Source organism: Streptopelia decaocto (assembly GCF_964273445.1).
Source record: "Streptopelia decaocto genome assembly, contig: HAP1_SCAFFOLD_1108, whole genome shotgun sequence".
Lineage (NCBI taxonomy): Eukaryota > Metazoa > Chordata > Aves > Columbiformes > Columbidae > Streptopelia > Streptopelia decaocto.
In genome coordinates, this window is record NW_028116110.1 from 1 (window position 1) to 26,794 (window position 26,794).

A 26,794-nucleotide genomic window follows, 5' to 3' on the forward strand; every position below is an offset into this window, starting at 1 on the left:
GGGGGAAGATGATGGGACCCCCCCCCCAGGACACCCCCAAACCCCCAGGGACCCCCAACACCCTCAGGGACCCCCCAACACCCTCAGGGACCCCCCAATACCCCAGGGACCCCCAAAAACTCACCGGGTCATCCCACTGCGCTGGGACAAGGAGCTGCTGTGGGGGGAGAGGATGGGGGGGTCAGGGGGGTTTGGGGGTTCAAGGGGGGGTCAGGAGGGTCCTGGGGGGGTCAAGTGGGGGGGGTCAGGGGGGTTTTGGGGTTCAAAGGGGGGTCAGGGGGGTCCTGGGGGGGTCAGGGGGGTTCTGGGGTTCAAAGGGGGGGTCAGGGAGGTCCTGGGGGGCTCAAGGGGGCTCTGGGGGGTCAGGGGGGTTTTGGGGTTCAAGGGGGGGGCCAAGGGGGGTCAGGGGGGCCCTGGGGGGTTTGGGGGTGTCCGGGGGGGGGGTGGGGTTTGGGGGTTTGGGGAGGTCTGGGGGCGTCTGGGAGGGTTTGGGGGAGTCAGGGGGGGCTCTGAGGTTCAAGGGGGGGTCAGGGGGGCTCTAGGGGTTCGGGGGTCAATGGGGCTCGGGGGGGGGTCAGGGGAGCTCTGGGGGGGTCAGGGGGGCCCAGCTGGTTTTGGGGGGGTCTCCTGACCTGGGCAGGTCCCGGGGGGGGGGCCGGGGCGCCCCCCGAAGCGCCGTGGAGGTGAAGGCCGGGCTGGGGGGGCGGCTGCTGGGCCAGGGGCTGGACGGCGAGCGCCTCGGGGGGGCTGGGGGGGGGGTCAGCGGCGGGACCCCCAACACAACCCTCTGCCCCCCCAACACAACCCTCTGCCCCCCCAACACAACCCTGTGCCCCCCCAACACAACCCTGTGCCCCCCCAAAACAACCCCCGGTGTCCCCCCCAACACAACCCTGTGCCCCCCCCAACACAACCCTCTGCCCCCCCAACACAACCCTGTGCCCCCCCAAAACAACCCCCTGTGTCCCCCCCAAAACAACCCCCTGTGTCCTCCCCAAAACCCTGTGTTCCCCCCAACCCAACCCCATGTCCCCCCCACCCCATGTCCCCCCCCAAAACAACCCCGTGTCCCCCCAACACAACCCCATGTCCCCCCAACCCCATGTCCCCCCCACCCCGACCCCCCCCAAAACAACCCCGTGTCCCCCCCAACATAACCCCATGTCCCCCCCCCCACCGTCCATCCGGGGTCTCTTGGCGCTGGGGGCGGGGGGGCCCCGCGCCGGGGGGGCGGAGCTCAGGGACCCCCCCTCGTCGTGCGGCTGCAGCGATTGGCCGTAGGCGAGCAGGGGGGGCCACGGCGCGGCGCGGGGGGGCGGCCACCCCCGCTCCTGGCACAGCCGCTCCAGGTACGCCAGCCTGGGGGGGGGGGACGCCGTGACAGGGACCCGGGGGACCCCACGGCCCCCCCTTGGACACCACGTGGACCCGGGGGAACCCCCGGGGATCCCCCCAGTCCTGGGGACCCACTGGGGAGACCCCTGGAGACCCCCAGGGATCCCCCCAGTTGTGGGGACCCCCAGGGACCCCCCTGACCCCTGGAGACCCGCCAGGGTTCCCCCCAGTCCTGGGGACCCACTGGGGACCCCCTGACCGTGGAGACCCCATGGTGACCCCCCCAACCCTGTGAACCCACTGGGGACCCTCTGGGGATCCCCCTGACCCTGGGGACCCACTGGGGACCCCCCTGACCCTGGAGACCCCCAGGGTTCCCCCCAGTCGTGGGGACCCACTGGGGACCGCCCTGACCCCTGGGGACCCCCTGGTGCCCCCCCCAGTCCTGGGGATCCCCCGGGGACCCCCTTGACCCTGGAGACCCCCAAGGGATTCCCCCAGTCCCGGGGGACCCCCCGGGGACCCCCCTGGCCCTGGAGCCCCCCTGGGGACCCCCCTGGCTTTGGGGAACCCCTGGGGACCCCCCGGGGACCCCCCTGACCCTGGAGACCCCCCAGGGATCCCCCAAGTCGTGGGGAACCCCCCGGGGACCCCCTTGACCCTGGAGACCCCCAAGGGATTCCCCCAGTCCTGGGGGACCCCCCTGGCCCTGGAGACCCCCTGGGGACCCCCCTGGCTTTGGGGAACCCCGGGGGACCCCCGGGGACCCCCTGGCTCTGGGGAAACCCTGGAGACCCCCTGGGAACCCCCCTGACCCTGGAGAGCCCCCAGGGATCCCCCCAGTCCTGGGGAACCCCCCGGGGACCCCACTGGCCCTGGAGACCCCCCAGGGATCCCCCCAGTCCTGGGGAACCCCCCGGGGACCCCACCGGCCCTGGAGAACCCCTGGAGACCCCCCTGGCTTTGGGGAACCCCTGGGGACCCCCCCCCCCCGGCCCTGGAGACCCCCCAGGGATCCCCCGGGGACCCCCCTGGCCCTGGAGACCCCCTGGAGACCCCCCTGTCTTTGGGGGGCCCCCCCCACTCACAGCAGAGCCCTGTCGGGGCGCAGCAGCCGGGGCGAGAACTCGCTCAGCACCTCCAGGAAGGGCAGGTTGAGGGGCGGCCGCCCCGGCCCCCCCGGCTCCTGCAAAGCGAATTGAATCCCCTCCCTGGGATGGGGGGGCGAGCAGGGGATGAGTGAGGGTCCCCAAACCCCCCCCCCCGACACGGGGACCCCCCCAAATGGCACCTGTGCAGGCCCAGCAGCGCCGGGCGGTTGCGGAGCTGGTGGAGGCTGAAGAGGAGGGAGAAGCGTCGCGCCAGGTCCCGGATCTCCAGGAACGATTCGTCCTCGTGGATCTCGGGGCCCGTTTGGAGCAGCAGCTCCGACATCAGCTGTGGGGCCGTAATGGGGGGGACACGGGGGTCAGGGGGGAGATCCCTGGAGACCCCCCAGGGATCCCCCCAGTCCTGGGGAGCCCCAGGGACACCCTGGGGACCCCCCTGACCCTGGAGATCCCCCAGGGATCCCCCCAGTCCTGGGGACCCCCGGGGACCCCCCTGACCATAGAGACCCCCCAGGGATCCCCCCAGTCCTGGGGAGCCCCAGGGACACCCCGGGACCCCCCTGACCCTGGAGACCCCTCAGGGATCCCCCCAGTCCTGGGACCCCCCGGGGACCCCCCTGACCATGGAGACCCCCCTGGCATTCCCCCAGTCCTGGGGACCCCCCGGGGACCCCCCTGACCATAGAGACCCCCCTGGGATTCCCCCAGTCTTGGGGACCCCCTGGGGACCCCCCTGACCATAGAGACCCCCCTGGGATTCCCCCAGTCCTGGGGACCCCCCGGGGACCCCCCTGACCATGGAGACCCCCCAGGGATCCCCCCAGTCCTGGGGACCCCCCGGGGACCCCCCTGACCCTGGAGACCCCCCTGGGATTCCCCCAGTCCTGGGGACCCCCCGGGGACCCCCCTGACCCTGGAGACCCCCCTGGGATTCCCCTAGTCCTGGGGACCCCCAGGGACCCCCCTGACCGTAGAGACCCCCCTGGGATTCCCCCAGTCCTGGGGACCCCCCGGGACCCCCTGGGGACCCCCCTGACCGTAGAGACCCCCTGGGATTCCCCCAGTCTTGGGGACCCCCCGGGGACCCCCCTGACCCTGGAGACCCCCCTGGGATTCCCCCAGTCCTGGGGACCCCCTGGGGACCCCCCTGACTGTGGAGACCCCCTGGGATTCCCCCAGTCCTGGGGACCCCCCGGGGACCCCCCTGACCCTGGAGACCCCCTGGGATTCCCCCAGTCCTGGGGACCCCCTGGGGACCCCCCTGACCCTGGAGACCCCCTGGGATTCCCCCAGTCCTGGGGACCCCCAGGGACCCCCCTGACCCTGGAGACCCCCCAGGGATTCCCCCAGTCCTGGGGACCCCCCGGGGACCCCCCTGACCGTGGAGACCCCTCAGGGATCCCCTCAGTCCTGGGGACCCCCCGGGGACCCCCCTGACCGTGGAGACCCCCTGGGATTCCCCCAGTCCTGGGGACCCCCCGGGACCCCCCTGACCCTGGAGACCCCCCTGGGATTCCCCCAGTCTTGGGGACCCCCTGGGGACCCCCCTGACCCTGGAGACCCCCCAGGGATCCCCCCAGTCCTGGGGACCCCCCGGGGACCCCCCTGACCCTGGAGACCCCCCTGGGATTCCCCCAGTCCTGGGGACCCCCGGGGACCCCCCTGACCCTGGAGACCCCCCGGGAACCCCCCAATGGAACCCACGCTCGCCCCAGAGACAACAACCCATCTGCACCTTTTGGGGCAACCTCAAGCGCCCTAAGACCCCCAGATTGCCATGGAGACCCCCCAAGATTCCCCAGAGAGCCCCCCGGTCAAACCGGGGACTAGAACATGGGGACGGGGACCCCCCAAATCCCCCCTTGAGCCCCCCAACCTGCTTGAGGCTGAGCAGCAGCGTGCGCGCCCACTCCTGCCGGTCCATCTGCCGCGTCAGGTTCAGCGTCTCCTTTATGATGTCCCCGTAGTCGCCGTAAAACTAAGAGGGGGTGACAACAAGCGTCCTGGGGACCCCCTGGGGACCCCCCTGACCCTGGAGACCCCCCAGGGATCCCCCCAGTCCTGGGGACCCCCTGGGGACCCCCCTGACCCCTGGGGACCCCCTGGGAACCTCCCTGACCCTGAGACCCCCTGGTGACCCCACCACTCCTGGGGACCCACTGGGGACCCCCCTGACCCTGGAGACACCCCAGGGATCCCCCCACTCCTGGGGACCTACTGGGGACCCCCCTGGGGACGCCCCTGACCCTGGAGACCCCCTGGGAACCCCCCTGACCCTGGAGACACCCCAGGGATCCCCCCACTCCTGGGGACCTACTGGGGACCCCCCTGGGGACGCCCCTGACCCTGGAGACCCCCTGGGAACCCCCCTGACCCTGGAGACCCCCCAGGGATCCCCCCAGTCCTGGGGACCCCCTGGGGACCCCCCTGACCCTGGAGACACCCCAGGGATCCCCCCAGTCCTGGGGACCCCCTGGGAACCCCCCTGACCCTGGAGACACCCCAGGGATCCCCCCAGTCCTAGGGACCTACTGGGGACCCCCCTGGGGACGCCCCTGACCCTGGAGACCCCCTGGGGACGCCCCTGACCCTGGAGACACCCCAGGGATCCCCCCAGTCCTGGGGACCTACTGGGGACCCCCCTGGGGACGCCCCTGACCCTGGAGACCCCCTGGGAACCCCCCTGAGCCTGGAGACACCCCGGGGATCCCCCCAGTCCTGGGGACGCTGGGGACACCCCCCTGTGTGTCCCCCACCTTCCCGTAGTGCTTGAAGACGTCGGAGGCGGCGCTGAGCTCCAGCACGTCGTAGATGATGAGTTTACAGAAGCCGGCCAGGAGAACGCGGCGCTGGTGAAGCTCCTCGATGCGGCTCTCGCCGTCCTCTGCGGGGACGCCGGGGACAATGAGGGGACAAGGAGGGGACAGGACACCCCCCCGCACCCCGGGGACGTACCGGTGGGCGAGGGCTCGTGTTGGAAGACGTGGTCCATGAGGAAAGCGGCCAGTTGGGACTGCAGCTCCGCGCTGGGCGGCAGCAGCAGCGGCTCCAGCGCCGCCCGCCCGTCCCGCACCAGCTGCGGCCCGAACACCAGCAGCAGGTCGCTCAGCACCACGAAGGCCTGGGGGACATGGCGACAATGGAAGGCGATGGTACCCGGACATGGGGACAATGGAAGGCGATGGTACCCGCGGTGGGTTAGAAATGGGGTGGGCAGGAGATCGAGAGGTTCTTCTCCCCCTCTACTCTGCCCTTGAAACAAGGGTTTAGTTCACATACTATCAGAATAAACTTGGTGAATGTATATATATATATACATACATATATGTACAACACCCAATCTCATCTGATCTGGGAAGCTAAGCAGGGTCGGCCCCGCTCAGTACTTGGATGGGAGACCATAAAGGTCAATGGTGGGATTAGAAGGGGGTGGTCAGGAGATCGAGAGGTTCTCCTGCCCCTCTACTCTGCCCTTGAAACAAGGGCTTAGTTCACATACTAGCAGGATATACTTGGGGAACATATATTATATATGTACAGTATATATAGCTATAGCACCCAGTCTCATCTGATGTGGGAAGCTAAGCAGGGTCGGCCCCGCTCAGTTCTTGGATGGGAGACCATAAAGGTCAATGGTGGGATTAGAAGGGGGTGCTCAGGAGATCGAGAGGTTCTTCTCCCCCTCTACTCTGCCCTTGAAACAAGGGCTTAGTTCATATACTATCAGAATAAACTTGGTGAACATATATATATATACATATATATTATATATGTATAGTATATATAGCTATAGCACCCTGATAACACCCAATCTCGTCTGATGTGGGAAGCTAAGCAGGGTCGGCCCCGCTCAGTTCTTGGATGGGAGACCATAAAGGTCAATGGGGGGGATTAGAAGGGGGTGGTCAGGAGATTGAGAGGTTCTCCTCCCCCTCTACTCTGCCCTTGAAACAAGGGCTTAGTTCACATACTAGCAGGATATACTTGGGGAACATATATTATATATGTATAGTATATATAGCTATAGCACCCTGATAACACCCAATCTCGTCTGATGTGGGAAGCTAAGCAGGGTCGGCCCCGCTCAGTTCTTGGATGGGAGACCATGAAGGTCAATGGGGGGGATTAGAAGGGGTCAGGAGATCGAGAGGTTCTTCTCCCTCTCTACTCTGCCCTTGAATAAAGAATTTAGTTCAGATACTATCAGGATATACTTGGCAAACTTATATATATACATGCATATATATGTATACATAACGTGTACAGCCATAGCACCCTGAGAGCGCCTCATCTGGGAAGCTAAGCAGGGTCGGCCCCGGTCAGGACTTGGATGGGAGACCAGCTCTGTGACAAGGTCCCCCCAGTGTCCCCCCCATCGCCCCGCACCTGCTCCCGGACGCCGGGGTCCGGCTCGGTCAGGCAGCTCTGGCACAGCGAGGACACGGTGCTCACGTGGCTCTTGAGGCCGCGCAGCTGCTCCTGGGGGCGGGGGGGACGTTAGGGACGTCGGGGACACCCCCACGTTGTCCCCGGGGGGGTCAGCCACTCACCTGCGGGATGTCGGCGCTGGGGAGGTGCGAGAGCTCCCAGAGGACGTGGAAGTGGACGCAGGTGATGGCGGGGACGAGGACCTGCCGAGGTGGCCCCAGGGTGTCCCCGGTGTCCCCAAGTGTCCCCCGGTGTCCCCAGGTGTCCCCAGCGTGTACCTGCGGGGGCACTTCGCCCGTGTCCACCGCGCGCTGCAGGAGCCGCGAACAGGGCTCGAAGAGCTGCCAGGGCGTCAGGTCGTGGGCGCTGCGGGGACGGTGGAGTCAGCGGGGGACATGGGGACACGGGGGACATGGGGAGGGGGACACGGGTGGCACACGGGGCAGGGGACATGGGGATACGGGGACATGGGGACAGGTACATGGGGATATGGGGACATGGAGACAGGTGGACATGGGGATATGGGGACAGGGGTATATGGGGATATGGGGACATAGGGATATGGGGATATGGGGACGTGGGGACAGGGGGACAGGGGGACGTGGGGATATGGGGACGTGGGGATATGGGGACAGGTGGATATGGGGATATGGGGACATGGGGACAGGGGCCATGGGGATATGGGGACATGGAGACAGGTGGACATGGGGATATGGGAACATAGGGATATGGGGATATGGGGACGTGGGGACATGGGGACAGGGGGACATGGGGACAGGGGGATGTGGGGATATGGGGACGTGGGGATATAGGGACAGGGGGACATGGGGACAGGGGGACGTGGGGATATGGGGACGTGGGGATATGGGGACAGGGGGACATGGGGACAGGTGGATATGGGGACATGGGGACGTGGGGATATGGGGACACAGGGATATGGTGACAGGGGGACATGGGGACAGGGGGACAGGTGGATATGGGAACATGGGGACAGGGGGACAAGGGGATATGGGGACAGGGGGACATGGGGACAGGGGGATATGGGGACATGGGGACATGATGACAAGGACACGGGCAGCACACGGGGCAGGGGACATGGGGGACAGGAGACATGGGGACAGGGCCGTGGGCAGCACATGGGGCAGGGGACACACAGGACACCGGGGGACACGGGGGGGTGACGTGTCCCCAGGGTCCCCCCCCTCACTTGAACAGGACCGAGATTCGCTTCAGCGTGGCGGCCGCGCTGTACAGCTCGTCCTCGTCCAGCGCCGCCGCCTGGGGACACGGGACAGCAGCTGGGGACACGGGGACACCAGGTGGGGACACTGGGGACACCGGGCTTGGGGACATGGGACACCAGCTGGGGACACGGGACACCAGGTGGGGACACTGGGGACACTGGGCTTGGGGACATGGGGACACTGGGCTTGGGGACATGGGACACCAGCTGGGGACACGGGGACACCAGGTGGGGACACGGGGACACCGGGCTTGGGACACTGGGCTTGGGGACATGGGGACACTGGGCTTGGGGACACGGGGACACCAGGTGGGGACATGGGGACAGCGGACTTGGGGACACGGGGACACCGGGCTTGGGGACACGAGGGCACCAGGTGGGGATACGGGGACACCGGGCTTGGGGACACCGGGGACACCGGGCTTGGGGACACGGGGACACCAGGTGGGGACACCGGGGACACTGGGCTTGGGGACACCTGGGACACCAGGTGGGGACACTGGGCTTGGGGACAACATGGGGACACCCGGGTTGGAACACCAGGGTGACACTGGAGGGACACCAGGATGGGGACACCTCGCTTGGGGACACTGTCCCCATCCTTCTCCTGGCTCCAGGTCACTGTCCCCAACCCCATCGTGGCTCCAGGTCAGTGTCCCCACTGTGGCTCCAGGTCACTGTCCCCAACCCCATCCTGGCTCCAGGTCAGTGTCCCCACTGTGGCTCCAGGTCACTGTCCCCAACCCCATCCTGGCTCCAGGTCACTGTCCCCATTGTGGCTCCAGGTCACTGTCCCCATTGTGGCTCCAGGTCACTGTCTCCTGTCCTGGCTCCAGGTCACTGTCCCATCCTGGCTCCAGGTCACTGTCCCCATTGTGGCTCCAGGTCAGTGTCCCCTGTCCTGGCTCCAGGTCACTGTCCCCAGCCCCATTGTGGCTCCAGGTCACTGTCCCCATTGTGGCTCCAGGTCACTGTCCCCAGCTCCATCCTGGCTCCAGGTCACTGTCCCCATTGTGGCTCCAGGTCACTGTCTCCTGTCCTGGCTCCAGGTCACTGTCCCCAACCCCATCCTGCCTCCAGGTCACTGTCCCCTGTCCTGGCTCCAGGTCACTGTCCCCAGCTCCATCGTGGCTCCAGGTCACTGTCCCCATTGTGGCTCCAGGTCACTGTCCCCAGCTCCATCGTGGCTCCAGGTCACTGTCCCCACTGTGGCTCCAGGTCACTGTCCCCAACCCCATCCTGGCTCCAGGTCACTGTCCCCATTGTGGCTCCAGGTCACTGTCTCCTGTCCTGGCTCCAGGTCACTGTCCCATCCTGGCTCCAGGTCAGTGTCCCCTGTTCTGGCTCCAGGTCACCGTCCCCATCCCCGGCGCGCGCGGGTACCTGGAGCAGCTCGGCGATGTCGCGGAGCCCCTTGTCGGCGAGCTGGTCGGCCATGCGGCTGCGCAGCAGGTCGGCGCGGGCGCGCAGGGCCAGCTCGGGCGCGCAGAGCGCGTGCAGCGCGCGCGACGCCGCCTCCAGCACCGCGGGCGCCGTGTGCTTCTCCGTCACCTCCCGCAGCTGCGCCAGCACCAGCTCCAGGTGCTGCGGGACACGGGGGACGCGTGGGGACGGGGGGACACAGGGACAGGGGGATATAGGGATATGGGGACAGGGTGACGTGGGGATATGGGGACACGGGGATATGGGGACAGGGGGACATGGCGATATGGGGACACGGGGACAGGGGGATATGGGGATGGGGGACATGGGGACATGAGGACATGGGGACATGGGGACACAGGGACATGGGGACAGGGGGACATGGGGATATAGGGACAGGGGGATATGAGGATATTGGGACACGGGGATATGGGGACATGGGGATATGGGGACATGGGGACATGAGAATATGGGAACAGGGGAACATGAGGACATGGGGACAGGAGGATATGGGGACATGGGGACATGGGGACATGGGGATATGGGGACATGGGGACATGGGGACATGGGGATATGGGGATAAGGGGACATGGGGACATGGGCACAAGGGGAGAGGGAGACATGAGGATATGGGGACAGGAGGATATGGGGATATGGGAACAGGGGGACATGGGGACATGGGGACACGGGGATATGGGGACATAGGGACATGGAGATATGGGGACAGGGGGCCACGAGGATATGGGGACATGGGGATATGGTGATATGGGGATACAGGGACATGGGGACATGAGGACAGAGGGATATGGGGACAGGGGGACATGGGGACATGAGGATATGGGGACAGGGGACACGGGGACAGGGGGACATGGGGATATGGGGACAGGGGATCTGGGGACAATGGGACATGGGGACATGGGGACATGGGGGGACAGGGCATGTGGGGACAACGGGACACGGGGACATGGGGACATGGGGGGACAAGGTGCCGAGGGCCCCGCTGGCAGCACCTTCTCCATGCGGCCGGTGCAGTAGCCGCGCAGGTCGAAGCGCCGCAGCAGCTCCAGCAGCGGAGCCGCCTTCTCCGCGTCGGCCGAGAACTGCGGGACACGGCGGGGGCCGGGGGGTCAGCGGGGGGTGTCCCCATGTCCCCCGTGTCCCCCGCGGTGTCCCCGTCGTCACCTTGGCCAGCAGCTGCGGCAGCGCCGGCGCCAGCGCGTGCGTCAGGCGCGTCCGCTCGTCCGCCTGCGCCCGGCGCTCCCGGAGCGGGGGCTGGGGGGTTATGGGGGGTCAGGGGGGGTTCTGGGGGTACGGGGGGTCCCCGCAGTGTCCCCCCCCGGGGTGTTGTCACCTTGCGGGGGGGTCCCCGGCCCACCGGGGGGTGCCCCTGGGCCGCCTGCGCCGCGCTGGCCGCCAGGATCTCCACCAGCGCCTTCTCCTGCCGGTCCTGGAGGCCTGGGGGGGGCTCCCAGTGCCTCCCAGTGCCTCCCAGTATGAGCCCCCAGTGCCTCCCAGTGCCTCCCAGTGCCTCCCAGTACGACCCCCCAGCTCCCAGTGCCTCCCAGTGCCTCCCAGTGCCTCCCAGTACGACCCCCCAGCTCCCAGTGCCTCCCAGTGCCTCCCAGTGCCTCCCAGTGCCTCCCAGTATGAGCCCCCAGTGCCTTCCAGTATGAGCCCCCAGTGCCTCCCAGTGCCTCCCAGTGCCTCCCAGTATGAGCCCCACAGCTCCCAGTGCCTCCCAGTATGAGCCCCCAGTGCCTCCCAGTGCCTCCCAGTATGAGCCCCCAGTGCCTCCCAGTGCCTCCCAGTATGACCCCCCAGCTCCCAGTGCCTCCCAGTGCTTCCCAGTATGAGCCCCCAGTGCCTCCCAGTATGAGCCCACGGCTCCCAGTGCCACCCCAGTGCCATCCCAGTTCTTCCCAGTGCCATTCCATCACATCCCAGTGCCTCCCCGTTCCTTCCAGTGCCATCTCAGTGCCTCCCAGTGCCATCCCATCACCTCCCAGTTCCTCCCAGTTCCTCCCAGTGCCATCCCAGTTCTTCCCACTGCCATCCCATCACCTCCCAGTGCCTCCCAGTGCCTCCCAGTGCCTTCCAGTTCTTCCCACTGCCATCCCATCACCCCCCAGTGCCCCCAGTGCGCCCAGTGCCCGCGCACCCTCCTCCAGCAGCATGGCCGCCATGGTGTCCCAGTCGCGCAGCCGCGGCCCCGCGCAGTCCCACAGACTGTCCACCAGATAGGCCGCGTGTTCGTGGAGCTGGGGGACACGGGGCCAGCGTGGGGCGCGGGGACCCCCAGGACCCCCCAGAACCCCGCAGGACCCCCCAGGACCCCCCAGCACCCCCCAGGACCCCCCAGGACCCCCCAGCACCCCCCAGGACCCCGCCCAGGGCCCCCCAGGATCCCCCAGCACCCCCCAGGACCCCCCGGGAACCCCCAGGACCCCCCAGGACCCCCTAGCACCCCCCAGGACCCCCCCAGAACCCCCCCAGGACCCCCCCAGGGTCCCCCAGCACCCCCCCCAGGGCCCCCCAGGGCCCCCCAGGACCCCCCGGGACCCCCCAGGGCCCCCCAGGACCCCCCCAGGACCCCCCAGGACCCCCCCCAGGGCCCCCCAGGACCCCCCAGCAGCCCCCAGGACCCCCCAGGACCCCCCCAGGACCCCCTAGCACCCCCCAGGACCCCCCCAGAACCCCCCCAGGACCCCCCCAGGGTCCCCCAGCACCCCCCAGGACCCCCCAGGACCCCCCCGAGGGCCCCCCAAGACCCCCGGGACCCCCCAGCACCCCCCAGGACCCCCCCCAGGGCCCCCCAAGACCCCCCGGGACCCCCCCAGGGCCCCCCTGGACCCCCCCCAGGGCCCCCCAGGACCCCCCAGCACCCCCCAGGACCCCCCAGGACCCCCCCAGGACCCCCCAGGACCCCCTAGCACCCCCCAGGACCCCCCCAGAACCCCCCCAGGACCCCCCCAGGGTCCCCCAGCACCCCCCAGGACCCCCCAGGACCCCCCCGAGGGCCCCCCAGGACCCCCGGGACCCCCCAGCACCCCCCAGGACCCCCCCCAGGGCCCCCCAGGACCCCCCAGCACCCCCCCAGGACCCCCCGGGACCCCCCAGGACCCCCAGGGCCCCCCTGACCTCACTCTCGATGAAAAAGGCCATAAGGCGCTGGAAAAACGTCCTGTTGTCACCGTCACGAGAGGGGACGCGGTCGGGGTCCCGCTGGGGGTCCAGGAGCCTGGGGACAGCGAGGGGGTGACGTGGGGACACGGGGACGGACGGACAGGGGACGGAGCTGGGGACACCAGGGACAGAGCTGGGGACACACGGGGACAGGCAGACAGGGGACGGAGCTGGGGACACCAGGGACAGAGCTGGGGACAAGAAGTGACTGGGGGGGACACTCGGGGCATTGGGGACCCCGCGGTGTCCCCTGCGGTACAGGAAGCGATGAGGGGAGAGTTGGGGACGTTGGGGACCCTCTGGTGTCCCCTGCGGTACAGGAAGCGATGAGGGGACACTTGGGGACATTGGGGACCCCGCGGTGTCCCCTGCGGTACAGGAAGCGATGAGGGGACACTTGGGGACGTTGGGGACCCCCAGGTGTCCCCTGCGGTACAGGAAGCGATGAGGGGACAGTTGGGGACGTTGGGGACCCCGCGGTGTCCCCTGCGGTACAGGAAGCGATGAGGGGACAGTTGGGGACGTTGGGGACCCCCAGGTGTCCCCTGCGGTACAGGAAGCGATGAGGGGACAGTTGGGGACCCCGCGGTGTCCCCTTTGCTACAGGAAGCGATGAGGGGACACTTGGGGACGTTGGGGACCCCGCGGTGTCCCCTGCGGTACAGGAAGCGATGAGGGGACAGTTGGGGACCCCGCGGTGTCCCCTGCGGTACAGGAAGCGATGAGGGGACACTTGGGGACGTTGGGGACCCCGCGGTGTCCCCTGCGGTACAGGAAGCGATGAGGGGACACTTGGGGACATTGGGGACCCCACGGTGTCCCCTGCGGCACAGGAAGCGATGAGGGGACACTTGGGGACGTTGGGGACCCCGCGGTGTCCCCTGCGGTACAGGAAGCGATGAGGGGACACTTGGGGACGTTGGGGACCCCGCGGTGTCCCCTTTGCTACAGGAAGCGATGAGGGGACAGTTGGGGACATTGGGGACCCCACGGTGTCCCCTGCGGCACAGGAAGCGATGAGGGGACACTTGGGGACGTTGGGGACCCCGCGGTGTCCCCTGCGGTACAGGAAGCGATAAGGGGACAGTTGGGGACGTTGGGGACCCCACGGTGTCCCCTGCGGTACAGGAAGCGATGAGGGGACACTTGGGGACGTTGGGGACCCCGCGGTGTCCCCTGCGGCACAGGAAGCGATGAGGGGACAGTTGGGGACCCCGCGGTGTCCCCTGCGGTACAGGAAGCGATGAGGGGACAGTTGGGGACATTGGGGACCCCGCGGTGTCCCCTGCGGTACAGGAAGCGATGAGGGGACACTTGGGGACGTTGGGGACCCCGCGGTGTCCCCTGCGGTACAGGAAGCGATGAGGGGACAGTTGGGGACAGTTGGGGACCCCACGGTGTCCCCTGCGGTACAGGAAGCGATGAGGGGACAGTTGGGGACGTTGGGGACCCCGCGGTGTCCCCTGCGGTACAGGAAGCGATGAGGGGACAGTTGGGGACGTTGGGGACCCCGCGGTGTCCCCTGTGGTACAGGAAGCAATGAGGGGACAGTTGGGGACCCCGCGGTGTCCCCTTTGCTACAGGAAGCAATGAGGGGACAGTTGGGGACGTTGGGGACCCCGCGGTGTCCCCTGTGGTACAGGAAGCGATGAGGGGACAGTTGGGGACGTTGGGGACCCCGCGGTGTCCCCTGTGGTACAGGAAGCGATGAGGGGACAGCTGGGGACGTTGGGGACCCCGCGGTGTCCCCTGCGGTACAGGAAGCAATGAGGGGACAGTTGGGGACGTTGGGGACCCCGCGGTGTCCCCTGTGGTACAGGAAGCGATGAGGGGACATTGGGGACGTTGGGGACCCCGCGGTGTCCCCTTTGCTACAGGAAGCGATGAGGGGACAGTTGGGGACGTTGGGGACCCCGCGGTGTCCCCTGCGGTACAGGAAGCAATGAGGGGACAGTTGGGGACGTTGGGGACCCCGCGGTGTCCCCTGCGGTACAGGAAGCGATGAGGGGACGTTGGGGACCCCGCGGTGTCCCCTGCGGTACAGGAAGCGATGAGGGGACACTTGGGGACGTTGGGGACCCCGCGGTGTCCCCTTTGCTACAGGAAGCGATGAGGGGACAGTTGGGGACGTTGGGGACCCCGCGGTGTCCCCTGCGGTACAGGAAGCGATGAGGGGACAGTTGGGGACATTGGGGACCCCGCGGTGTCCCCTGCGGTACAGGAAGCGATGAGGGGACAGTTGGGGACATTGGGGACCCCACGGTGTCCCCTGCGGTACAGGAAGCGATGAGAGGACAGTTGGGGACGTTGGGGACCCCGCGGTGTCCCCTGCGGTACAGGAAGCGATGAGGGGACAGTTGGGGACCCCGCGGTGTCCCCTGCGGTACAGGAAGCGATGAGGGGACATTGGGGACGTTGGGGACCCCGCGGTGTCACCTGCGGTACAGGAAGCGCCCGGCGGCCGCCGCCAGCGCCCGGTTGGCCACGAACACCACGGGGTAGACGCTGTGACAATCGTCCTCGCTCAGCGCGTCCTCCATGGTGCTGCGGGGACAGCGGGGACACCGGGGGTGGCCGCGTGTCCCACCCCCCCCGGGCTGTCACCCTGTGTCACCCGGGTCCCCCCTGGTTGTGACTCTGGGTCCCCAAGGCGCTGGTTGCCAGCGGGACCCCAGCGCTGTCACCTGGCCCCATGTCCCCTGTGTCCCCATGTCCCCCGTGTCCCCCAGTCCCATCACCCGTCTCCGTGTCCCTATGTCCCGTGTGTCCCCACCGTGTCCCCGTGTCCCCCCGTGTCCCCACATCCCCCATGTCCCACCCTGTGTCCCCATGTCCCCCGTGTCTCCATGTCCCCCATGTCCCCAATGTCCCCCCAGTGTCCTCATGTCCCCTGTGTCCCTATGTCCCGCATGTCCCCACTGTGTCCCCATGTCCCTCGTGTCCCCATGTCCCCCGTGTCCCCATGTCCCCATGTCCCCCCTTGTCCCATCACCTGTCTCCGTGTCCCCATGTCCCCCATGTCCCCCTCGTGTCCCCATGTCCCCCTGTGTCACTATGTCCCCCATGTCCCTACGTCCCCCACATGTCCCATGTCCCCAGGTCCCCCGTGTCCCCACATCCCCCGTGTCCCCTGTGTCCCCATGTCCCCTGTGTCCCCATGTCCCCACCATGTCCCCATGTCCCCCATGTCCCCATGTCTGTGTCTCCATGTCCCCTGTGTCCCCATGTCCCAATGTCCCCTGTGTCCCCATGTCCCCCCCAACCCCATCACCTGTCCCGCATGTCCCCACCATGTCCCCATGTCCCCCGTGTCCCCATGTCCCCCGCGTCCCCATGTCCCCCCTTGTCCCATCACCTGTTTCCATGTCCCCATGTCCCCCATGTCCCCCTCGTGTCCCATGTCCCCCCCGTGTCCCCATGTCCCTTCTGTCCCCATGTCCCTTGTGTCCCCATGTCCCCCCATGTCCCCATGTCCCTTGTGTCCCCATGTCCCCCGTGTCACTATGTCCCCCATGACCCTATGTCCCCCACATGTCCCATGTCCCCAGTGTCCCCACATCCCCCATGTCCCCTGTGTCCCCCATGTCCCCCCCCATGTCCCCATGTTCCCCTGTGTCCCCATGTCCCCATGTCCCCCATGTCCCCACATCCCCACCGTGTCCCCACACCCCCCGTGTCCCCATATTCCCCCCCATGTCCCCATGTCCCCACCGTGTCCCCATGTCCCCAACTCACTCCAGCATCACCGTCAGCAGCTTCACCACCTCCACGGCCACCTCGGGCTCCTTGTCCAGCACCATGGACACCATGCGCAACTGCCGAGGGTGACACGTCCGCTGTCACCCCCTGGGGACACGGGACCCCCCGGGACCCCCTGGGACCCCCCCTGACCTTGAACCTGCTGGTGAAGAGCTCCATGTGCGCCGCCGTGTCCCTGCGCCCGTACAGCCCCTGCAGCGCCCTCACGCACTGCAGCCGCACGTCCCGCTGCTGCGGGCAGGGGGCGCTCAGCGCGCTGGGGGCGCTGGGGGGCGCTGGGGGGCACTGGGGGGCACTGGGATGTGCTGGGGGCACTGGGATGTGCTGGGATGGCACTGGGGGCACTGGGATGGTGCTGGGATGGCACTGGGATGTGCTGGGATGGCACTGGGGGGCACTGGGATGGTGCTGGGATGGCACTGGGATGTGCTGGGATGGCACTGGGATGTGCTGGGATGGCACTGGGTGGCACTGGGGGGCACTGGGATGTGCTGGGGGCACTGGGATGGCACTGGGGGGCACTGGGATGTGCTGGGATGGCACTGGGGGGCACTGGGATGGCACTGGGGGGCACTGGGGGCACTGGGGGGCACTGGGAGGCACTGGGATGGCACTGGGATGGCACTGGGGGGCACTGGGATGGCACTGGGATGGCACTGGGATGGCACTGGGGGCACTGGGATGGCGCTGGGATGGCACTGGGGGCACTGGGATGGCACTGGGATGGCACTGGGATGTGCTGGGATGGCACTGGGATGGCACTGGGATGGCACTGGGGGCACTGGGATGGCACTGGGATGGCACTGGGAGGTACTGGGATGTGCTGGGATGGCACTGGGAGGCACTGGGGGCACTGGGATGTGCTGGGATGGCACTGGGAGGCACTGGGATGTGCTGGGATGGCACTGGGAGGCACTGGGGGCACTGGGATGGTGCTGGGATGGCACTGGGAGGCACTGGGATGTGCTGGGATGGCACTGGGATGGCACTGGGGGCACTGGGATGTGCTGGGATGGCACTGGGGGCACTGGGGGCGCTGGGGGGCGCTGGGGGGCACTGGGGGGCACTGGGGGGCACTGGGACGTGCTGGGATGGCACTGGGATGGCACTGGGATGTGCTGGGATGGCACTGGGATGTGCTGGTGGCACTGGGGGCACTGGGATGGCACTGGGATGGCACTGGGAGGTACTGGGATGTGCTGGGATGGCACTGGGGGGGCACTGGGATGGTGCTGGGATGGCACTGGGATGTGCTGGGATGGCACTGGGGGGGCACTGGGATGGTGCTGGGATGGCACTGGGATGTGCTGGGATGGCACTGGGGGGCACTGGGATGTGCTGGGATGGCACTGGGATGTGCTGGGGACACTGGGTGGCACTGGGGGCACTGGGAGGCACTGGGGGGCACTGGGATGTGCTGGGGGCACTGGGGTGTCCCCGTGTCCCCCACCTTGTCGTGCAGCGTCCAGCCGATGTACTTGAGGTGCCCGTCGGTGAGGAAGGAGGCGGCCGAGCTGCGCATCCACGACCCCAGCTCCTCCATGCACAGCGCGCGGATCTCGGGGACCACGTCCCTGTCACCGAGGGGGTGACACGGGGGGGTGACAACGACACCCGGTGGCGCCGGGTCCCCCCCCCCCGACCCAGGGCGCCCCCGTTTCCCCCCCGTTTCCCCCCCCCAAACCTGTAGCGGTGAACGAAGACGCCCTTGAACACGGCGTTCATCATGCTCTCGATCTCCTGCTGCTGCTCCTGGAGCTGGGGGGAAACGGGGCTCAGGGGGGCTCTGTGGGGCTCAGGGGGGCTCTGTGGGGCTCAGGGGGGCTCAAGGGGGCTCAGGGGGGCTCAATGGGGCTCAGAAGGGCTCGGTGGGGCTCGGGGAGCCTCAATAGGGCTCAAGGGGGCTCAACAGGGCTCAGAAGGGCTCAGTGGGGCTCACTAGGGCTCAGAGGGGCTCAACAGGGCTCAATGGGGCTCAGAGGGGCTCTATGGGGCTCAATAGGGCTCACAGGGGGTGAGAGGAGCTCAGTGGGGCTATGTGGGGCTCAGAGAGGCTCAATGGGGCTCAGGGGGGCTCTATGGGGCTCAAGGGGGCTCAATAGGGCTAAGAAGGGCTCAGTGGGGGTCAGTGGGGCTCTATGGGGCTCACTGGGTCTCAGTGGATGTCTATGGGTCTCTATGGGTCTCAGTGGATGTCTGTGGGTCTCTATGGGTCTCAGTGGATGTCTATGGGTCTCTATGGGTCTCAGTGGATGTCTGTGGGTCTCTATGGGTCTCAGTGGATGTCTATGGGTCTCTATGGCTCTCAGTGGATGTCTATGGGTCTCAGTGGATGTCTGTGGGTCTCTATGGGTCTCAGAGGGCTGTCTATGGGTCTCGGTGGATGTCTACGGGTCTCAGTGGGTCTCAGTGGATCTCTATGGGTCTCTATGGGTCTCAGTGGATGTCTATGGGTCTCAGTGGGTCTCAGTGGATCTCTATGGGTCTCTATGGGTCTCAGTGGGTCTCAGTGGGTCTCTATGGGTCTCTATGGGTCTCAGAGGGCTGTCTATGGGTCTCAGTGGATCTCTATGGGTCTCTATGGGTCTCTATGGGTCTCAGTGGGTCTCTATGGGTCTCAGTGGGTCTCAGTGGGTCTCAGTGGGTCTCTATGGGTCTCAGTGGGTCTCAGTGGGTCTCAGTGGGTCTCTATGGGTCTCTATGGGTCTCAGTGGGTCTCAGTGGGTCTCTATGGGTCTCAGAGGGCTGTCTATGGGTCTCAGTGGATGTCTATGGGTCCCAGTGGATCTCTATGGGTCTCTATGGGTCTCAGTGGGTCTCAGTGGGTCTCTATGGGTCCCAGTGGATCTCTATGGGTCTCTATGGGTCTCTATGGGTCTCAGTGGGTCTCTATGGGTCTCAGTGGGTCTCAGTGGGTCTCAGTGGGTCTCAGTGGGTCTCTATGGGGCTCAGTGGGTCTCAGTGGATGTCTGTGGGTCTCTATGGGTCTCTATGGGTCCCAGTGGCCGTCTATGGGGCTCAGCCCCCGCACCTCGCGCTGCTGGCCCAGCAGCCCCTCCAGGCGCTCGGTGCCGCGGCGCCCGGGCCCCTTGGCGCGCTCGGCCTGCAGCTGCCGCCGGGCGCTGTCCCGGCGCTCGCCCAGCGCCAGCGCCACCCGCACCAGCGCCGACATCACCTTCAGCGCTGGGGGGACACAACGGGGACCCGCCGTGGGCACCCCGCGCTGCCCCAGGCCGCCCCAGTGCTCCCAGTCCCTCCCATTGTTCTCCCAGTGCTCCCAGTCTCTCCCAGTGCTCCCAGTCCCTCCCATTGTTCTCCCAGTGCTCCCAGTCCCTCCCATTGTTCTCCCAGTGCTCCCAGTCCCTCCCAGTGCTCCCAGTCCCTCCCACTCTCTCCCAGTCCCTCCCAGTCCCCCCAGTCCCTTCCAGACCCATCCCAGTCCCTCCCAGTCACCTCCCAGTGTTCTCCCAGTCCCTCCCATTCCCCCCATTCCCTCCCAGTCACCTCCCAGTGCTCCCAATCCCATCCCAGTCCCTCCCACTCTCTCCCAGTCCCATCCCAGTCCCTTCCATTCCCCCCATTCCCTCCCAGTCACCTCCCACTGCTCCCAATCCCATCCCAATCCCTCCCAGTGCTCCCAGTCCCTCCCATTGTTCTCCCAGTGCTCCCAGTCCCTCCCAGTCTCTCCCAGTGCTCCCAGTCCCTCCCAGTCTCTCCCAGTCCCATCCCAGTCCCCCCCAGTCCCATCCCAGTCTCTCCCAGTCCCATCCCAGTCTCTCCCAGTCCCCCCCAGTGCTCCCAGTCCCATCCCATTCCCCCCATTCCCTCCCAGTCACCTCCCAGTGCTCCCAGTCCCATCCCAGTCCCTCCCATTCACCTCCCAGTCCCTCCCAGTCCCATCCCATTACCTCCCATTGTTCTCCCAGTGCTCCCAGTCCCATCCCAGTCCCATCCCAGTCCCTCCCAGTCCCTCCCAGTGCTCCCAATCCCCCCATTCCCTCCCAGTCCCTCCCAGTGCTCCCAATCCCATCCCAGTCCCTTCCATTCCCCCCATTCCCTCCCAGTCCCTCCCAGTGCTCCCAATCCCATCCCAGTCCCTCCCACTCTCTCCCAGTCCCATCCCAGTCCCTCCCAGTACTCCCAGTCCCTCCCAGTGCTCCCAATCCCATCCCAGTCCCTCCCAGTCTCTCCCAGTCCCATCCCAGTCCCTCCCAGTCCCATCCCACTCTCTCCCAGTACTCCCATTCCCTCCCAGTGCTCCCAATCCCATCCCAGTCCCCCCCAGTCCCATCCCAGTCCCCCCATTCCCTCCCAGTCACCTCCCAGCACTCCCAATCCCTCCCATTGTTCTCCCAGTGTTCTCCCATTGTTCTCCCAGTCCCCCAGCCCCCCCGTCCCGTACCCGCCAGGGTCCCGGTGTGCCGGAAGGCCCTGACGGGCGAGTCGGCCATGCCGGTGAGCAGCGAGAGCAGCGCGGGCAGCAGGAACTCGTCGTACAGCACGCTGAGCTGCCCCCGCAGCACCGCGGCGCCCAGCAGCGCGCAGAACCCGCTCCGGAACCGGCTCCAGCGCCGCCCGCCCCGCGACAGCGGGTACGCGGGGGACTCCTGCGGGGAATCCACACCAAAATGACAAACATGGGAGAAACGGGCGCGTTTTGGAGCGGGGAGACGACAAACATCCTGCTTGGGGGCATTGGGGCTTGGCCTGAGGAGCCTCGGGGGCAAAATGGCAGCAGAAGAGCCTCAGGGGGAAAATGGCGGGAAAGTCGCCTCAGGAGCAAAATGGCGCCAGAATCACCTCAGGGAACAAAATGGTGGCCCCAGGGACTCAAATTTGGTTCTTTTAGCCTCAAATTCCTTATATAATGGGGGGAAAAAAAAAAAAAAAGTGACTAATATAGGAATAAGAGAGTGACCACTAAGCTGCCTCAAAATGGCGGCACCAGAATCACCTCAGGGAACAAAATGGCGGGAAAGTCGCCTCAGGGGCAAAATGGCGGGAAAATCATCTCAGGGAACAGAATGGCGGCTCCAGGGGCACCAACTTGGGGAGTTTTAGCATCAAATTCACTATATAATAGAAAAAAAAGTATTAAAAGTGACTAATATAGGAATTACTGATAAATAGACTGACAACTAAGCCACCTCAAAATGGCACCAGAATCACCTCAGGGAACAAAATGGCGCCAAAATCACCTCAGGGATCAACATGGCCGCCCGACCCGCAACAGCGGGTACGCGGGGGACTCCTGCGGGGGAATGGACACAAAATTCACCGACACGGGGAGAAACGGGCGCGTTTTGGAGCGGGGAGGCGACAAACATCCTGCTTGGGGGCATTGGGGCTTGGCCTGAGGAGCCTCGGGGGCAAAATGGCGGCGGAAGCACCTCAGAGAACAAAATGGCGGCAGAATCACCTCAGGGGCAAAATGGCGGCAGAATCACCTCAGGGGCAAAATGGCGGCGGAATCATCTCAGGGAACAAAATGGCGGCCCCAGGAGAACCAATGTGGGGAGTTTTAGCGTCTATTTCATTATGTAATGGAAATAAAAAACATCTAAAAAGTGACTAATATAGGAATCATAATAGAATGACCACTAAGCTGCCTCAAAATGGCGGCACCAGAATCACCTCAGGGAACAAAATGGCGGGAAAATCACCTCAGGGGACAAAATGGCACCAAAATTACCTCAGGGCTCAAAATGGCGGCTCCAAGGGCACCAATTCAGGGAGTTTTAGCCTTAAATTCATGATATAATGGGAAAAAATGTACAAAAAGTGACTAAAAGTGGGAATTATCTATTAATAGAGTGACCCCCAAAGTGCCTCAAAATGGCGGCGCCAGAATCACCTCAGAGGCAAAATGGCGGGAAAATCGCCTCAGGGGGAAAATGGAGGGAAAGTCACCTCAGGGGCAAAATGGCGGCTCCAGGGGCACCATTTTTGGCAGTTTTGGCCTTAAATTTATTATATAATAGAAAAAAAGTATTAAAAGTGACTAATATAGGAATCATTGATAAATAGAGTGACCACTAAGCCACCTCAAAATGGCGCCAGAATCACCTCAGAGAACAAAATGGCGCCAGAATCACCTCAGGGATCAACATGGCGGCAACAAGAGCATCAATTTGGGGAGTTTTAGCCTCAAATTCATGATGTAATGGAAGAAAATGTATAAAAAGTAACTAATGTGAGAATTATCCATTAATAGAGTGACCCCCAAAGTGCCTCAAAATGGCGGCGCCAGGATCACCTCAGGGAACAAAATGGCGCCAAAATCACCTCAGGGAACAAAATGGCACCAGAATCACCTCAGGGAACAAAATGGCGGCTCCAGGGGCAGCAATGCGGGGAGTTTTAGCCTCAATTTCATTATATAACAGAAAAAAAACCAACATATAAAAGTAACTAATATAGGAATTATAAATGGCGGCAACAAAATCACCTCAGGGAACAAAATGGCACCAAAATCACCTCAGGACCCAAAATGGCGCCAGAATCACCTCAGGGAACAAAATGGCGGCTCCAGGGGCACCATTTTCAGGAGTTTTAGCCTCAAATTCATTATATAATGCTCAAAAATGTACAAAAAGTGACTAAAGTGAGAATTATCCATAAACAAAGCAACCCCTGAGCTGCTTCAAAATAGCGGCACCAGAATCACCTCAGGGAACAAAATGGCAGCTCCAGGGGCACCATTTTTGGGAGTTTTAGCCTCAAATTCATTATATAATGGTGAAAATTATACAAAAAGTGACTAATGTGGGAATTATCCATTAATAGAGTGACCACTGAGGTGCTTCAAAATGGCGGCCCCAGAATCACCTCAGGGAACAAAATGGCGCCAGAATCACCTCAGGGAACAAAATGGCGCCAAAATCACCTCAGGCCTCAAAACGGCCCCAAAGGACCCAATTTTGGGGTTTTTCGGCCTCGAAGAAAAACTCTGCTTTCTTCTTTTCACCCAAAACGCCCCAAAATGCCCCAAAACCCCCCTGATACCTCCGCAAAGTCCTCGGTGAGGCGCTGGATGATCTGGGAGTTCTGGAGGGTGCGGAACATCTCGGGGGTCACCACACCTGGGGGGCCATGACCAAACACCAACGTTTTGAGGAGAAAACCCCCTATTTTACCAAATCCCACCAAATTTCAATAGGGAAATTTACTATTTTACCAAATCCCACCAAGTTTTGAGGCGGAAATTTAATGTTTTCACCAAACCCAGCGAATATTTGGGGCAAAAACTCAGCGTTGAAACCAAACCCAACACTTTTTTGGTTATAATTCAGCATATTAACAAAAACCAACAGTTTTCTTAAGGGGAAAACTCTCTGTTTTAGCAAATCACAGTAAAATTTGAGGGAAATTTGGTGTTTTAACCAAACTCAGCAACATTTTGAGGGGGAAACTTGGTGTTTTAACCAAACTCACCAGATATTTGGGGGAAAATTTGGTGTTTTAACCAAACCCAGCAAATATTTGAGGGAAAACTTGATGTTTTAACCAAACCCACCAACATTTTGAGGGAAATTTGGTGTTTTAACCAAACTCACCAACATTTTAAGGGGAAAATTTGGCGTTTTAACCAATCTCACCAACATTTTGAGGGGAAAATTTGGTGTTTTAACCAAACCAAACAGATATTTAGGGGAAAATTTGGTGTTTTAACCAAACCCACCAACATTTTAAGGTACAAATTTGGTGTTTTAACCAAACTCACCAACATTTTGAGAGAAAAATTTGGTGTTTTAACCAAACGCAGCAAATATTTGGGGTCAAATTTGGTGTTTTAACCAAACCCACCAGCATTTTGAGGGGAAAATTTAGTGTTTTAACCAAACCCAGCAAATATTTGGGGGAAAATCTGGTGTTTTAACCAAACTCACCAACCTTTTAAGGCGAAAAATCGGTGTTTTAACCAAACTCACCAGATATTTGGGGGGAAAATTTGGTGTTTTAACCAAACCCACCAGCATTTTAAGGCAAAAAATCAGTGTTTTAAGCAAACCCACCACACATTTGGAGTCAAATTTGATGTTTTAACCAAACCCACCAACATTTTAAGGCGAAAAATCGGCGTTTTAACCAAACCCAGCAAATATTTGGGGGGAAAACTCGCTGTTCTAACAAACCTCAGTACCCATTTAGGGCGGGAAACTCCCTGTTGTATCCAAACCCATCACTTTTTTGAGGGGAAATCAGCTCTTTGAACAACTTTAGGGTGGGAAATTCAGCGTTTTAACCAAACCGGGCGGATATTTGGGTGGAAAAGCGGCGTTTTGACCAACCGCGGCAGCCGCAGGAGCGGACGATGAAGTTGACCAGCTCCAGGAATCCGGATTCGCGGTCCCGTTTGTACGTGTCCAACCACTCGTCCACCAGCGTCTGCGGGACGGACAGACGGACACCCCGGTGGGGACACACGGACGCCCCCCAGGCGCGTCCATAGGGGTCTATGGGGGGGGTCGGTACCTCCACGTCGATTTTGGCCGACATGATGGCGGCGAAAAGGTGGTTGGGGTCCGGGGGGGTGGGGGAGGGGCTGGCGCGGTCGCTGCGACGGGGACGTTTGGGGACCTGGGGACACGGGGGGGATGGGTCGGTGGGTCAATGGGTCAGGATGGGGGTCAAGATGGGTTAATGGGTCAATGACTCAATGGGTCAATGGGTCAGGATGGGTCAATGGGTCAAGGTGAGTCAATGGGTCAATATGGGTCAATGGGTCAATATGGGTCAATGGGTCAAGATGGGTCAACGGGTCAGTGGGTCAAGATGGGTCAATGGGTCAGGATGGGTCAATGGGTCAATGGGTTGATGGGTCAATGGATCAGGATGGGTCAATGGGTCAGGATGGTCAATGGGTCAATGGGTTGATGGGTCAATGGGTCAGGATGGGTCAATGGGTCAGGACGGTCAACGGGTCAGGATGGTCAATGGGTCAGGATGGTCAATGGGTCAATGAGTCAATGGGTCAGGATGGGTCAATGGGTCAGGATGGGTCAATGGGTCAAGATGGGTCAATGGGTCAGGACGGTCAATGGGTCAATGGGTCAGGATGGTCAATGGGTCAATGGGTCAAGATGGGTCAATGGGTCAGGATGGTCAATTGGTCAATGGGTCAGGATGGGTTGATGGGTCAGGATGGGTCAATGGGTCAATATGGTCAATGGGTCAGGATGGGTCAATGGGTCAATATGGTCAATGGGTCAATGGGTCAGGATGGTCAATGGGTCAATGAGTCGGGATGGGTCAATGGGTCAGGATGGTCAATGGATCAATGGGTCAATGGGTCAATATGGTCAATGGGTCAATGGGTCAAGATGGGTCAATGGGTCAATATGGTCAATGGGTCAATGGGTCAAGATGGGTCAATGGGTCAATGGGTCAGGATGAGTCAATGGGTCAATATGGGTCAACGGGTCAATGGGTCAAGATGGGTCAATGGGGGGGGGATGGGTCAATGGGTCAGGATGGTCAATGGATCAATATGGGTCAATGGGTCAATATGGGTCAACGTGTCAATGGGTCAGGATGGGTCAATGGGTTGATGGGTCAATGGGTCAGGATGGGTCAGTGGGTCAGGATGGGGTCAGGATGGGTCAGGATGGGGTCAAGGTCAAGAGCTCCCAGTCCCGGTCATTCCAGGTTCCCCCGGAAGGTTCCACACGCACGTTCCCGCGGGGGGGCCCGCGGGGGGGTCCCCTCTTCCCCTGCGGCCGCAGCGTCTCCTCGAAGTCGCTGCCGGAGCCATCGCTGCCGACATCCCTGGGGGGAACGGGGGGGGTCAGCGCGGCCGGGGGAGCAGCCGCAGCCCCCCCGCGCCCCCCCCCCACACTCACGGGCTGGCCGGGGGGGTCGGCGATGCCGGGGGGCTGCTCGTGCCCCCCCCGGTGGAAGCGGAGCCGGAGGAGCCGCCCTGAGCACGGGCCGAGCGCCGGGGGGACATGGGGACAGCGGGGGGGACACCTGGGGGACACGGGGGGGGTGAGTGAGACCCCCTGACCCCCCCCCGGTCACCCCAAGTGGTTCTTTCCCCCCCCAGTCACACCGGGTGGTTCAACCCCTCTGACCCCCCCCACCCCGGTCACCCCAAGTGGTTCATCCACCCCCCCCCCGGTCATACCGGGTGGTTCATTCTCCACCCCCACCCCCCCCCCAACTCCCGGCGCCCCGTTTTCCCGCGTTTTCCCCCGTTTTCCCGCGTTATCCCCCGTTTTCCCGCGTTTTCCCCCGTTTTCCCGCGTTTTCCCCCGTTTTCCCGCGTTTTCCCCCCGTTTTCCCGCGTTTCGCGTCGCCTCACGCGCGCGCGGAG

The 26,794-nt window shown here is 63.7% G+C and overlaps 1 protein-coding gene across 1 annotated transcript; it reads right to left on the bottom strand.

The window, feature by feature from the left end:
• Positions 1-1,177: 1,177 nt before the first annotated feature.
• Positions 1,178-26,428, bottom strand: LOC309452373 (cohesin subunit SA-3-like; the record flags this gene model as incomplete). The annotated part of the gene is made up of 27 exons (XM_082077006.1): positions 1,178-1,359; positions 2,424-2,546; positions 2,627-2,772; positions 4,321-4,422; positions 5,201-5,328; positions 5,400-5,565; positions 6,831-6,923; positions 6,995-7,238; positions 8,080-8,150; positions 9,499-9,699; positions 10,548-10,637; positions 10,720-10,809; positions 10,889-11,452; positions 11,646-11,795; positions 12,676-12,775; positions 15,157-15,264; positions 16,456-16,535; positions 16,612-16,710; positions 17,930-18,053; positions 18,164-18,237; positions 19,511-19,662; positions 20,882-21,086; positions 23,485-23,561; positions 24,771-24,867; positions 24,955-25,059; positions 26,154-26,247; positions 26,322-26,428. Coding segments are annotated over 27 exons (3,772 nt in total), but the record flags the coding sequence as incomplete, so codon positions are not given.
• Positions 26,429-26,794: the final 366 nt, after the last annotated feature.